General features: G+C 43.7%; 1 protein-coding gene across 1 annotated transcript in view; it reads left to right on the plus strand.

Moving 5' to 3' along the window:
- The window catches only part of MMS19 (MMS19 cytosolic iron-sulfur assembly component), a 498,998-nt gene extending 484,404 nt beyond the window's left edge, over positions 1 to 14,594 (plus strand). The window contains exons 29-31 of the mRNA XM_085606380.1: positions 3,050 to 3,109; positions 12,809 to 12,909; positions 14,028 to 14,594. Of these exons, the coding sequence (XP_085462506.1) occupies positions 3,050 to 3,109; positions 12,809 to 12,909; positions 14,028 to 14,055 (189 nt within the window). The 3' untranslated portion in view covers positions 14,056 to 14,594. The remainder of the gene's footprint in view (positions 1 to 3,049; positions 3,110 to 12,808; positions 12,910 to 14,027) is intronic.
- The last annotated feature ends 890 nt before the right edge of the window (positions 14,595 to 15,484 follow it).

Below are 15,484 nucleotides of genomic sequence, written 5' to 3' on the forward strand. Positions count from 1 at the left end.
ACGTAGGGGGCCAAGGTCCAAAGTACCAACATCAATTATTCGTTACCTGCCCTGGGGAATTCGGTTGTAGATGTGCTGGTTAGGTTGCTAGCTGTTCATGCTACGCCGGTGGAAAGAAGGGGAGCCACCTACAAACAGGCTGCTGAGGGGGACAAGTTTGGTAGCTCCCAACGAGGGGCTTGGGTTATGGAATAACTGATTCGTCTTGCCGCTTTGCAGACCACAAGAAACCCGGAGGCCTGCCAGTGCTTCGCAAATTTCCAGAGACTCCCTTGGAGTAGAGGATCTACTCCCCTGCAGCCACAGGCACCAAAGAAGCAAGACCCGGTGCACCGACCTGCAGCCTACGGAGTCTGCCAAAGCAACAGCCGCCCAGTAAGAGGTAATGGTGCTCCCACAGGTCAGATCCCTCCTCCGTTCAAGTGTGGGGAAGCCAGGACCGTGCTGCACTGGTCCCCTCGCAGCAGCCAAGGCTTGTTGTGCCCAGACAAGACACCAACGCTGAGGAAGACCGACCTGTATGTCGAGGGACTTCAGGGACAGCGGGACCCACTTTGTGTGTGACCCAGCTGTCCTGTTCAACCCTCCTGCAGAAAATAAAGAAGTGAGTCTGCGACCGCTGCAACCCGACGCCTCAAAGCATCTGTGCACACGGGCTCCAGAGTCCGAGTCCAAGGGAGGTGATGGTGCCAACATGGTCCCCAGACTCACAAGAGCCAAGCGTATGCTTGGATTTTTCCAGACTGGACTTCCAGTTTCCGCCTGCAGCCTCTTTCTGCAGGCCCCCTCCAACCGTGAATCCGATCCCAAAAGATACCACTGAACCTGAGCCCCACAGACCGAGGAGAAGTGGACCAAAGATGCCCCTGCATGCCTGAGGATCTCAAGGGTCGAGCCCCCCTGTAGGTTTCCACAAACTGGTGCCCCAGTCCATGCTTGCAGCCTTTTTGTAAGTGGACTTTCACATTAAAGTGAATGGGCCACCCGACGCCGTGACACACCTCTGCACCCGGTTGCCCCAGAGCCCCCCCAAGGTGACCTGTTGGTGTGGCCTTGGACCTTGCCCCATACTCACCTCAAGTCAAAGAAGATCAGTCTCTTAAGTCACGGACAAGTGCCCGAATGCAATACCTGTTTTTCCTCCATATGATAACATTGGTGGTCCAGAAAATGCACCTTCCATTTCTGAAAAATGTAAAAATTAATAAATAAAAAAGTACTTACCCAATTCAAATGATCTTGGTATCTAAATGTATATAAAACAATGGATTATTTTGATAAATTGATTTTGGATTTATTTGACTGAAGCAGATAAAATGTTAATTGTAGGAATGTAACACAACCTCTGTTGCTCTTTTCTTCAGCTATTGCCAAATATCATGCGGCCAGCAGCATGCGTAACATTCCTTAGCAGGCTCCTCCCATAAGACGAGAGAGTAGGAGAGTAGAAATGATCTAAGAACTTAATATACGCTTACCAGTCCACTCCCTTCTTGGATCTTGAGACAAAGCACAGGGCAAGGTGACACTGGTTCGCAGTAATAGAGCACTGAGGACCCCACAGTCTACCCAATGTGCTAGGCAGAACATCTCTGCTCGGTGCCATTAGCTGAAGAAAAGAGCAACAGAGGTTGTGTTACATGCCTACAATTAACATTTTATCTGCTTCAGTCAAGCCTTTATGTGATGCAAACATGTCTCCTGCCATTCACATCACATATGATGTGGCTGCCCTGCTGCGAAGAGCAGTGTAAGTGGTGGTGAATGAGACCGGCAGGAAGGTGAGAGAAATTAGACAGTTAAATGAGAGAGCAAATTAAAGGAAAGAGTTATGAGTAAGGCTCCCTGTTTTCCGATAAATACAGACCGAAAACATTGATTTTCTTGTCTGTATTTATTTTTAAATGTGGATAAAAACGGAAATTGGGTTGCTTTTTGAGTAATTTTGAATACTGTTTGCCAAGACTGCCTGGCCAATAGATGTGTGGATTGAAACAGATAAGGGGGTTAAAAAAAGGAAAGGAATTTTAGTAAAGAGGCTTTAACAGCAGTAGATATGCACAAGGTTGATACTGAAATTTGCATATTTTCATATAAGTGCATTGATTTATCTTCTGTGGATGTTCACAGCACTGAAACCTGGCAGGCACTGAAGCATGAGTGAATATTTATCAGTTAAATAAATGTGGAAAAATACTAATTTCAGCCTAATTTTTCCACAAAACCCAAAATAAATATGGATACAGATAAAATTAGCAAAAAATAAATATGGAAATGGCAAAAAAAAAATGCCATAAAACCGAAAGCCCTAGTTATGAGTAAGGAGCAGAAAAGAAAGAGGGCATTGACAATACTTATGACCAGTTAAGGAAAGAAATTAAAAGTATTCTGTGGAAGCGCTAAAAAAAGGATGTATGACGATACATCGACGGGCATTTCAACGCGGTCTGTTAGATCGCGGTTTTCACTACGCAAGTCATGACATCGACTTGCGCTGGAGGGGTGCTGGACTTCGGAATAGTGTGTATTACTATTCCAACTCCAGTCTACATACAGTAGGGAAGGTGTTGGAAACAGTAATTTACACTATTCCTTAGTCTACAGCGCCCTCCAGTGCAAGTCGATGTAACGACTTGCGTAGTGAAAACCACGATGTAATAGTACCACGTTGAAATGGATGCGTGGTAAACGATGTTTCCCCTAAAAAAACATCTGTCTGTGTGGTTGTTTTACTGCACAAAAAAGTAAACACTCATTGCCACTTATTTTTGCAAGCTCTGAAAATACCCAAAAAAATCATCGTAATTCACAACACAAAGACACTGAAAACAGGAAACTGCCCTCGTACCTTTTGTAGAAAGGATCATTCTCACATCATTTCCAGACCATCCCAATCACCTTATCTCTGAATCGACTGAGCGATTCTGCTTTGGTGTTAAGAGTGCTTTGAGCTGGCCATGGCAAATTCAGGGTATTAATTAAAAGAATACTGAATGAATGTAAAATAAGATAGATTTTAATGCTAGCGCGGTGATTTGTCTTTTTGCAGGCCGTCCGGATTGCTGCATTACAGTGTGTGCATGCTGTCAGCCAACTTCCAACCCATCTGGTGAGTTGCTTATTCGAGATAACTCAATAGTTGTGATTGCCGTTTCTTCAGTAGAGTGATACTGGAACTCTCAGATAGCCTTTCAGATAACATTTTTACTGCTTTTAAGTGGGACTGGGTTCAGAAACCCTTTACTAATGTAAATTGGTTCTTCTGTCGACAAGTTCCGATTATGTGCAATGACAGACAGTAATGTTTATCTGCTCACATATGTTTTGTGCTCAAGCATTTCTCCTGCGTTAATAGAAGAACAATACTTTTGGGGGCCATCAACATCTGGACCTCATCCATATTCCTTTTTTGTTGTTTACTTTAGAGTACTTTCCTCTTTCTGCAAAGAAGGTTATTTTCGTTTTTATTTTCAAGATGAGGTTTTCTACCGAATCAGCGCAACTCTTTGCAGCATCCACCATTATGTTTAGTTTCTTTCTTTATACCGTCCTACCTTTTATTTGCTTTGTTCCCGATCAACATGCTCAGTGGAGGGGAGGCCACCAAGGCATTCATTCACTTGTTGCTTTCCCTGCATCCTGAACCTGGCCCTCCCCATCCCATAATGTCAGTCTAAACTGACATTATTTTGAAAACTACTAAAACGAGGGCTTCAGCTTTTTTTTCTGAGGCTTTGTCTAAGAATGTGGCTACTTCTCATAAGTCTCCTTTCTTTGAGCAGGTGTGTGCCTCGGGGTCAGACCATGTGCTTGCCTGATTAATACCCAGAGGGGGGACTAGCACAATAGAAACACTGATCTGTGGTCCCATTGGTGCTTTTCATGGATCTTCAAAATAGCTGTAGCACTTGCACTACATCAAAGCCAACAGAAGCGTTGGACGCGCAGTTTTCCTCAGCAATGGTAAAAGCAAGACTTTTTACTGACATTTTATCACCAGCTGAGCATGCAGCAGTCCCCTCCCCTTTCCTCGCATTCACTGAGGCGAATATGGATCCATCAAACAATTTGGGAGGGGACTCAATTTTCACCTGTAGTCAACAGGCAAAATGCTGAGAACACAGGCTCGACCCGAGATTTATTAACACCCCCTTGACCTCCCCTCAACTTAAGCATTGTGGTCCATTCATTGTTGGCCAAGAATCTCCTAATCCCTTCATAAGTGTGCTCCCTGAGAGGGAGTACAAACTGCAAGATTGCATGGGAAGGAAAATATTTGGCGTGGGGGTTTGACACTTGGACCACGCCTCTGTTGTTTGCTAGTGAGATATACCTGTTCATAAATTAAAAGGCATAACTGGATAAAAGGCAGTTTGCATGACCAAATACTAGGTCCATTTTCTACAGTTTTCAAAGGTTGGCATAGATTCACCCAAAAATATTTTGTGTACCATATTGGACACAATGGTTGTGAAGGCCTGGTGTATGGTTCCTTCTGCAGAGCGAGGTCCTGAACAAATTGAGTCTTTCATGCAGAACATGATATTTATCTTTGACCCTCAGGCAAACGCATAGACCTTGGATGTGCCCTCTTGAGCCGTGACTATTTCAACTGCATCTCCAACACTTGCTGTTACAGCCCAACGGTGGACCCCATTGTATATGATTTGAACAACTCCATTCACCCATCTTCTTTTTCAAGGTCTCTTGCAATAGAAGTAACCCAATAACAATCATCTTAAGCACGCTATGTTAGCTTTTCCAGTATACCCATCAAGCTTTCTTGCATATGCGTCCTACAGAATTAAAACCCGCACCCAAAGCTGTCACTTAATTGTTTCACAACATCTGACCCCTTCAGTCCCAAATCTACAAACCCCATTCTCTATGTCCTACCTTACCTGATATTTTCTTAACACAGACATCTACCTACCTTACTCTGCAGTAGTCCTTTCCATACAAAAAAATGGTGCAGCCCTTCAATTCTGTCTAACCACTGCCCTGTTTCTCGATTCCCCTTTTCTCTGCATATCTTGAATAATTGATGTTTAAATACAACAGTGCCTCACAACTTATTGTCAACTTTATCTTCTTCAGTCTGGTTTTTATGCTGTGCATTCAGTAGAAATGTCACTCTCCTATGTATCCTGCACTTGCCCATCACAATCTACATGTCTTTGTTCTCATACTTCTCCATCATTTTGCCAAATTTGACACTGTAGATCACACCACTCTACTGCTTACACAATTCAGTCGTGTTATTAAACTGCTTTTCATCCTATTTTTCTGATTGTTATTTCTCGTCTGTTGGTGATCCTCACTCTCCACACTCTCACCTCCAGAAGTTGGTTTCCCTGAAGGCTTAGTATTGGACCCTGTATTTCTTCCCCACATGCATACAAAGATCTCTACCTGCCTCACAGCCATCTGTCATTGGATGGCTATCAGATGACTTGCGCTAAACTCTTCCAAAATGGAAATAATTCAATTTCCCATTACTACAGCATCTGCTCCACTCCCTTACCGTATCCACTTTGGTCGAGACATCCACCTTCCTACACCCTAGGCCCAAATCCTCAGCGTACACTTTAACACTTCTATGAACATGGAAACATTCATAACCAAACCAACTAGATCATCTAGATCTGACTTACTGACTTTTTAAAAAATGTGGCCGTTTACCCCCTTCCACTGAGCCAAGACACTGATATTCTCATTTGTCCTCTGCAAACTCAACAATTGGAATAGTTTTCTAGAGGATCTCATTCACAGTTTTTTACTGCATTGGAAAAAGCCCTATATTTTGTCCCAAAGACTCTTTCCAAACACATAACCTGCCTTCTGTCAACCTTCATATCCTGATAATTACAAAACCTTGATTTGCGGTACCCAGATTCTTGTCATGTTGGAACCCTCTCAGAATTTAAATGTGTTGTGATTCTGTCCTCCTATCTGAAACCTGTCCAGTTGAAAAGTGTGTTTTGTTTCTGTCCTCATCTTATTCCAGACAGCTGTTAATAAACATGTTGCCTTACAAGAAATCTAAAAATCTACCACAGCCTAACCTTAGTTCTTCACTAAGTTTGGCACTGTCATGGGAGAATAAACTGTAACATCCAGAGCTGTGGTGAACTAAATTGTACCATCTTTCCGCCACCACTATGCCTCCTGCTGTATCTCTTGCTAGGCTTGAGGCCAGTTTCAGGTTGTATTACATATGGACAAGAGACCCTTTAACAAGATCAGGTGGAAGAACTACAGACTCCTGTGGGTTGAACCAGTTACCCTACTCTGCGAACGTCCATGAAACGTACCCATCAGTGACCCTGCTTCTAATTTACAGTGACTGGACTCTGTAGTTTCGGTTTGGGCAGGTAGTTTTTCATTGGGCTGGTCGTTTTGCAGTGGGCCTATGTGATGCCTCGGGGATTAACACCAAGGCCACATTCAATCGAGGATTCTGCAAACCACAACCAACATTCACCCTCTGCACCAGCAATGACAGTAAGGCTGTTAACTATCAAAACTAGATACTCATGAGCTAAAAGGGCACAGGAGTTATCTAATCTTCCTGGTTGCACTGAAATTGCAGTTGTGTTCTTAGCATCAGGGGCATAGCAATGAAGAACAAGTGCCAGAGTGCACCAAGTGTAGCTCCACATACGAGCCAGGAGACACTTTGGGGGGTTTGGCTTGTAACACAGAGACAGGGATCCTAGTATGATATTGGAATTCAAGCATTTACATTAGTCAAAGAAGTCAGGTTACCTGAACAAATTGTGTGGATACCTAAATCTGTGACACTGAATGCCTGGTAATGTGATAGTTAGTAGAATAAAATACCTTCTATTGTTTAAGACAGAGCACAGGTTCATCGTTGATTTAGTTTACGCTGCATTGAGTAATGAGTCTCCAACCCCAGACCACCACTGTGATTAAGCCCTTCATTGCTCTGCTTCGCTACCCTGAGGATCCGCTGTTAAAGGTGTGTACTTATTATCTAGTTTTTGCTTCAACAGTAGATCAGGCCACAGACATCAGTGGTAGAAGGACACAATTGACAAAATGAGTGGCAGTAGCCCCAGTGTGCTCAGGACTCCTCCACCAGTTCTCACAAATGGTTAAAAAAATCCCCAAAACAACATTCCTGTTTGTGCAGCATGTACTGCAGAGTCACATTAATTGAGATCATCTGTTTTTCCCAATCAGTCCCACATTCAGAAATCCCATACGATATGGAGAAGTGACAGAAAATCGCAGGATACATTTCAGGTAAAACTGAGAAATGCATGGTTTTAAAACTCCAGTCCCTTTCAAAGCACCCGGTTCATCCTCAGACAAAAAGAAGCCTGTCACTGTGACTTCATTTCTCGTCATTACATGACTTCCAGAAAAGATGAAATGTCCTCTGCCATCCCTCTTCCATGTAGGCCTCTACTTGCTTCCAAGTTGAGGCCATTTATTAACTGCAGATGGTCCACCTGGCTAAACATCAATAATGCTACACAACTTTCTGTGCAGCAGACTGTCCAGACTTCTATACCACAGTGACCACAGCTGTGTCGCAATAACTTGACGCAGACATTCTATTGGTGGGTAACTGCAACTGTGTTCTCGAAAGGACACTTGACAGAGACCCTCCTAGACACCATACTAAGCCCAATAGGATTCGAACCTTGCGTGACACAATGCAGGGTCTTCACCTGCTCGATGTGTGGCAGGAGAGAAAATATATTCCTGCTATACGCCTTCTGCAGGAACCCACAGCCAGATAAACTAATGTTTAGTCTCCAACACACTGACGCAGGAGGTTCAGGAGATATCATACATAACCTGATATATATTTAAGACCACTCCCCAGTTTTAATTATCCTTTGTTGTAGAGCATAGACACACCACAATCCCACTGTGGAGATTGAGAGTGGAGGCATTACGGACCTCTCATTTGAAGCTACGGTTCAAGAGACTCTCATGCACTATTTTACAGAGAACTGGGGCAATGTGAGCACCAGAGCACTAGATTGGGAGGCAACGAAAGTGGTACTCCGAGGGGTATGCTAAAAAACAACATACGGGGTTCAACAACAAGAAAGAGATATTCAGAAACAGAAAGGATACTTTGATACCATAAAGAAAGACCTGCTCACACATCTGGAAAGATTGGAAGACTGGTGGAAAGGCCGTAAGATGGTACTAGATGACTGGCGCCGACTCGAGAAACATATATACACAGCATATCGACAACGGCTACATGCAGAGGGTGATCAAACTGGAGCAATGCTTGCCAGGCTGACAAGACATGAGACACAACAGGTCCTGATACTGTCTATCCGTGATGTTCAGGGGTCGCTGGTTTGCACCCAGCGTGTCATTAATCAGGTATTCAAACTCCATCTAAGTAAGACGTATGCTGTGCGGGGAGGTGTTTCGGATGATCGCCTACGGGAATTCTTAGCCGACATACCGCTCCCATCCCTGAATCCCGGTGATCGTGACAACCTAGCCAGACCCATCAGCTGAGAAGAGATCTTGGTGGCGATTAGGAACATGAAAACTGCAAGAACCCCAGGCAGTGACAGGCTACCCACTAAATTCTACCGCCAAAACATGGACCAAGTGGCCGATAAACTGTTAGAGGTTTATCAGGAGGCTCTACAAAAAGAGACCCTCGAACAAACAATGCGCAAAGCATTATAATGATTTAAAAACCTGGCAAGGCCCCCTTGGCGTTCTTCCCCTAAAGACCAATATCCTTATTAAATGTGGATGTCAAACTCCTTAGTAATATACAAGGAGCACGTATGCTCCCTCATCTTCCAAGCCTAATTCACACAGATCAGTCAGGTTTTATCCCTCAACGGAGTACCCTCCATAATCTAAGACAACTCTCACTTGTGTACCACATGCCACAATTCCAGCGGGACGACTACGCGTTACCTCTTCTGGATATCAAACAAGCGTTTGATTCATTAGATTGGAATTGCCTATGGAAGGTGGTCAGGAAGATGGGCATGGGCCCTAAGTATATACAGTGGGTCCAACTAGTGTACACTGCTCCACGCGCCAGACTAAGATCTAGGATAGAGATGTTGGAAGCCTTCCAGCTACACAGGGAAATGAGGCGGGATGCCCATTGTCACCCCTCCACTTCATGCTCGCAATGGAACCAATAGCAGCAAGACTCAGTGGGACCCTGCACCCCTGGGGGATCACTGTGGGAACGATCACCCATGTGGTCTCCCTTTATACCGACAGTGGCCTGATATATCTAAGACAACAGGTATACTCAATTCCGATACTCCTGAATGTGATGTAGGAGTTTGATGAGATGTCCGGCCTTCGCGTTAATCCAACAAAGTCCAAACTATTCCCACTGGCGGAATTGGTGGCATCGCCGCTGGAGGTGTTACAACAGGTGGGACTCCTCTGGGAATCAGATGGAGTGCAGAATTTGGGAATCAGATTGACCCAGACAGAACAAAATTTCCTGGATCTCTATCTTGGGAGGGTGATAGTCAGACTGCTGTCCTCAATACGTTTTTTAAAGGAGCTCCCCATTTCCCTCAAGGGTAGGGTTGCTATTGGTAAAATGTTTATGCTTCCTAGATGCCTATATGTGCTTTGGGGAATCATATACATGATTTCTAAATGTTATTTAAAACCATAGACAGCCTAGTTGTGGTCCTTCTATGAGCTAACAAGCGGAAGTGGGTCTACCTATCTACCCTTAAACGGACATAGGCCCAGGGAGGTCTCAAAGTCCCTCATATGGAGCTTTTTTTATATGGCGGCGCACTTGCAGCATGCACTCAACTGATTGGATCCATATCATATTGGGGAAAAGACACTCCCCGTCATGTTGATGGAGGGTGCCCCCTGGACACACCCTACGTAATAAGCCATGTCTGCGGAGTGTGGTATGCCCCGAATATGCTTCTATGGTCCTTCCAACCCTCGTTAAAAATAGCTGAATTATGTCCGTGCAGAAAAGAAAGGCTGGGAGCTGTAACACACTTGAAGACCTGTACCCTGCCAGACGATGTATCACACAGAACAGCACTACAAATCCTTCACACTAGGAGTAGGCCAATATTTGCAATAAACAAAGATCTCGGTGACCACCCGAGACAATTGGCGGACTTTTCCAGATGCACCACAACCCTCCGATACACTGATGATGATGCTGTACATGGCAGGGGGATGCAGACAGATTTCTAATATTTACAAGGCCCTACATGTCAACATCCCGACCATGACACTCTGTGTCCAGAACAAATGGGAGGGTGTACTGGAGAATCCCATGACCGCAAAAGACTGGAAACGGGTACACAAAGGGATGAAGTTGGTCGGCTCCAATACTGTCACGTTGGTTCAGTCCTCGGGATCGGATTGTTGCTGTTAGTGGTCCACCTCTTGATCTACCCAAGCCTAGATAGCCTTAATGGCACAGGTCATTGGGAGGATCAAGCGAGGGAAGGAAAGGAAGGGGACAGCAGGGAGGGAGACCTCTAAAACACAAAGAACAAGATTAACACCCTACCTGTCTCCCCTAACGTCTTGGCTACACACCCCTCACTACAAGCACAATCAAAATAAACCTCTTTCCTTATTATACCTGTAAAGAAAAAGAACGAGCCGCTTTTTGGCGTGACACCTCTACCTCTTAGCGTAGCCGTAAACAGTTGTTTCATTGTGTTGGCTACAAAGATGGATACATATAATAAACAAGGAAATCATAGGACAACATCATAGCGTCACCAGAGCTTGCACAGGTTCTCACCAATACATATGACAGATACAGCAAGGTTTTCACCCCAGCACCTACCCCAGTATAGACTCCACTTTACTTCACAGGGAGAGCGTGTAGTCCGCTATCTTATGAATGATCCCTGTTGGAATGGAGTCATAAGCACAACAACAATAACAAATATGCAGATCAACAGAAAGAGAATCATTCGCCCAGAGGTGTTCCTTAGCCTATTCTTGTCGTCAGAATAAGGCACCATGAATGCTCATAATAATCAGTTGTTGCCAGGCTAACTGATGCGTGCTATGATGCCAGGGTTACTTAACAGCGAAGCGTTACCCACTCAGGCTCGTTATACAGTCTTGCCTCTAAGAGAAGGTACACCCAAATGAGTAGTGCAGGGGGTCCCTGTAATCCCACTATCATAGAATTCAGTTTTTGCTCAAGCGTTTCAAGGCAAAAGCCAGGAAGCGTCTCTAGCTTCAGGAGCAACAAAGGTCAATGATCCTCCCTTCCTCCGCACGAGCGTGAGCAGTGCTCTCCAACAGAGGTGGGGCAGGAGAGTCAAAAGTGGATGGCAAACAGAACTGGTGCACTGCACCCTTACCAGACCTTCTGGGCAAGAGAGAGGCTCTGTTAGTCCTAGGAGCGCTACTGTACCAATCCAGGATCCAGCATGACTCGCAGTAGCACTGGAACAGGTTCTGAGGACGCGCGACACGAACAGCGGCCGCCGGCATGAATTTCCGACGCGCTGCGATGTTGCACTTCCGTCTTTGAAGGAGACGCTGCAGCGTGACATGCGCGCCGGGCTGCTGGGAAATGTAGTTCGGGGCGGGTGCGCTGGAGTATCCCTATACTGCGCGCTCGAGCATGGGTCCGTAACAAATACCAGATTTAAGTTATTACAATACAATTATGTGTACCACACCTACCTCTCTTCCAAAACACTACATACCATATACAATACCCTTAGCAGTAGTTGTCCATGATGTGGAGGAATGAAGGCGGACTTTATCCACATGGTTTGGCCCTGTGCGACACTGACACCCTATCGGCAAGCGGTGTTGATAGATGGTAATAGAGCCACTGCGTGGAATACACTGCTCACAGCGAAGCAGATGCTTCTATTTCTGGCCCACTCATAAAACATTTTGTAGAAAGTTTGCCTTAGTTGGTCTGCTGTTGGTGGAACACTGCACAGCTATTAAATGGTTAGGATCGAATCCTTCGAGACACTCAGACTGGCTAAGGGATGTCTCCAAATGGATGACCACGGAGGAGATACACATGAAACATTTCTGTAAGGATGCCAAACTAGAGGAAGACGGCTATACTGTGATTTGAAAGAACCCCCAGGCGCTACCCCTCTGGAGGGAATAGCAGAGTGATGCTCCCGGGGGGCCCGTTATCATTATCATCAAGGGGAGGAGGAGGGGACCCGGTTGTAAATCACGCTTTACCTGACACTACTTCATGATCATTTCACATAAGTCTATTCCTTACTACTTATTAGGAGACCTGATATGAGAGCAGGGGGTAAGGGGGGGTGGTTCTATTGATCTGATAATATTGAAGAAAACAATATGATGTTGAATTGTGTACCAATAACATGCATCTGGTATCCTACTGAGCTTCAATAAAGATCTTTTTTTTTTTAAACTTGCTGTGCAGCCTGAAAAGTTACCAAGCTGCCTTGCACCTGAATAAGACCACCACCGACTGTGATGATTCTTGGCATGAGTGGTATTCTGCAAGGCCTAGACCATAGAATGTTGTGTTTACTGCTTAGTATGTCTTCCCAGACAACCTGTGAAAAATGGAGCTTCTGTAATGAGAATACTTGCAAAAGCATTCAAACCACCCACATAAATGATAATAGCTAATTGATTTTACTTGAATCAGATGTGGTTTTCTGTGTATTTGGAAATGGCAAGAATATCAGCGTGCACCTGCACTGGCTACATAAATGCATTCTGTTGCTTTAGAAAGTTTAACTGTATTTATCTGCTTTTTCAGTTGCCACCACTGTTGAGTGTGCTTCTGCTTTATTGTCTTTAGCTCCTGCCCTATAAGCAACAAGTGATTCGTGCCTTGGGCAAACCCCTGGATGACAAGAAGAGGCTTGTGAGAAAGGTAGCAGTTGCTGCACGGGGCGATTGGTGAGCTCTTAGTTTCTACTATGGAATTTTCTCTAAAACAGTAATAACAGGAATTAAGTTTTCTAAATCTACATGTCCAAGACACAAATCTCTACAGAAATATCTACCTGTCATGTAGAGAAATCAACTTGCCCTACCTACTTTCTTATCAATTATGTGGGTGGGATTAGAAACATTAATACACATGTATTCACTTTAAAGGGGAAAAAACAATGTTCTGTTACAATGCTAAAATGAACACCTCTTTTACTGGGAATAGTGGTACATCAGTATACACCCAACAAGTACTCTCAAAAAAGCTCTTGAATAGGTAGCTTCAGGTATTTGCAGATCGGTCATCTCACAAAGCAAGCTCCAATCCATTTGCTCTTAAAGTTCAAGTTTACTACTTTCATGCTTGTACAAACCAAGAACGCTGTATGCATGTGACCAAAGGGGTTTCCAAGAGTATAGCATTTACTATAGCGAGTAACTATGATTTTTCTCCGGTAACCAAACTCATGCTCCAGTTGCAAGCTTCACCTTACACCACTAGTTCCTCTATATTTGTCTATGATAAAGACTGCATGTTGTCATCTCTCTTTAGCTGATGCTAACTTTGCAGAAAAGTCCACATCCAGAGTATTTAGTTTGCTTGTAGTGAGAATACTAACCACACGCACAAGGCCAGACCATGCCTACATTATACCTGAAACGCAGATCAGTTAAATTTTTGTGCCACGTGCTTTTCCCATCGGACTAGTTATACGTTAGAGGTCTCAAACAGGACAGAGTAAGAAATGCACTGGATCTGTGTAAACTATGATAAATGCTGAAGAAGGACAAGTGGTGGCAGCTTCCAGTGGGTGTTTATTAAACAATGCTGCTCATCTACCATTAGTTACACTAGAATATTGATCAGGAGCTTAAAAACAAAACAACACACAGTATTAATTCAAACAAGCAAGCTGATTTTTTTGCCTGTTTCACTTTTTTTTCCTGGAGGAGAAGCTGGTAAGTTACTTTGTAGATATAAGAGGGCGACCGATTATGTTGGGCAATGGAAATACGTGTGAGGCCTCTAAATGACCACAACTTAAATAGGAAAAAACATAATTAACATATCTTATATCTTTCAGGTTTCTCTTGGGAAGCCCGGGTAGCTGAGCTACATCTGAATACTAAATCCAGTAGCACTTATGGAGACAATCTTACCAGGAAGCCAATATTCTGCCGAGCCATTAGCAATGTTATGGACCAAGATCACCAACTGTGCCCTGAGTTTGTAAAGAGATAAAGCAGTAGGCTTGGTAGACAACTGAAGAGAAAGGCACGTGTATTTCACTGTGCGTGAGCACTGGTCGTATGAACTCCGTTCTCCAGTCACATTTAGAAGAACAGAATGGACCAGAACATCTTGAGAAATACTTAATTGTCTGGTTAAAAATATTCTGCATGGCTTTTAAAGGAACCACATTGGTGAAGACTGAAGTCTATTCTGTGGATTTTGGAATTACACTAGTTTACTATAGATGGACATACTCTCATTCTAACCCATGTTTGTGAAGGAGTAGATGTTACTTGGCCATGCAGTTACAATTCCTTTACTAAACATAGAAGGGGGACAAATAATTTGTACATTGTCGTGTTTATCTCTGTGGACATTGAAGATTAAACACCCCTGGAAATATATACCTTTTAAAAAATATAAGTGCTTTGCGCTTGAAATGTTCTCATGCATTAACTGGGATTCTGCAACTATACCATCCTGGGTGGATTCTTGCACCATAAAGCCTTTCAGTCAGTGGTCGTTTCTCCTGTCCCAGCACTTAGTTTGTGTATATTCCAAGTGTGCTAATTGTTCAACACTCTCTCTCTTGGGATTGGGGTATGGTTTGAAAATCATTCCATAATTTATTAGGGAATTATCAATATTCAATTCTCACTTTACAAAGAAATGGAAAACTACATGTATGGTCAACGTATCATTTAGACGTTATAAACATTGCCTTAAATGCATTGAAAATATGTCTAAAGTCTTGAGGCATCTTGTGCATGGAAAGCGTCCTTAATGTGTCTTTATGTTGCACATGATGTGTTGCTTGGAGAATTTGAGAGAACCTTATCCACAATACTGAGGCTTTCTGATACTTATCACCCTATTATAAGTTTACAAGTTATTTGCCAGGCCATATACTTCTTCTATCAAACCAGCATTAAGTCTGCCTCCAACCTCCATAAGGGAAGTATTCTCTATTTATGAGAGCTCAGCTAATCGTAATGCTTCTAAATACTAACATCACTCACTTTCAAGAACTCAGACTTTTTTCAAATCCTAGGTTTTAAAAATGTGTGAATATCCGCTCACTGGTTTCTGACCAGACACTTACCTCTTGTTCCATAGCCATGGTTCCAAATTCCACCATTACACTCTACCCTTTTGCTCCTGCTCCTGTATATTCAATTCCCTTAAAGTTTAATAGATTTCTTTCAGGATCCCTGTTAGACCCCTGTGCATATAAGCTTGTTGAGGTTATCACTTCTGTCCTAACCAGTCTATGCAACACACTTGTTAGATTCAGGGGTAGCCCCTGCT

This window comes from Triturus cristatus, chromosome 1_2 (genome assembly GCF_964204655.1).
Source record: "Triturus cristatus chromosome 1_2, aTriCri1.1, whole genome shotgun sequence".
NCBI lineage: Eukaryota > Metazoa > Chordata > Amphibia > Caudata > Salamandridae > Triturus > Triturus cristatus.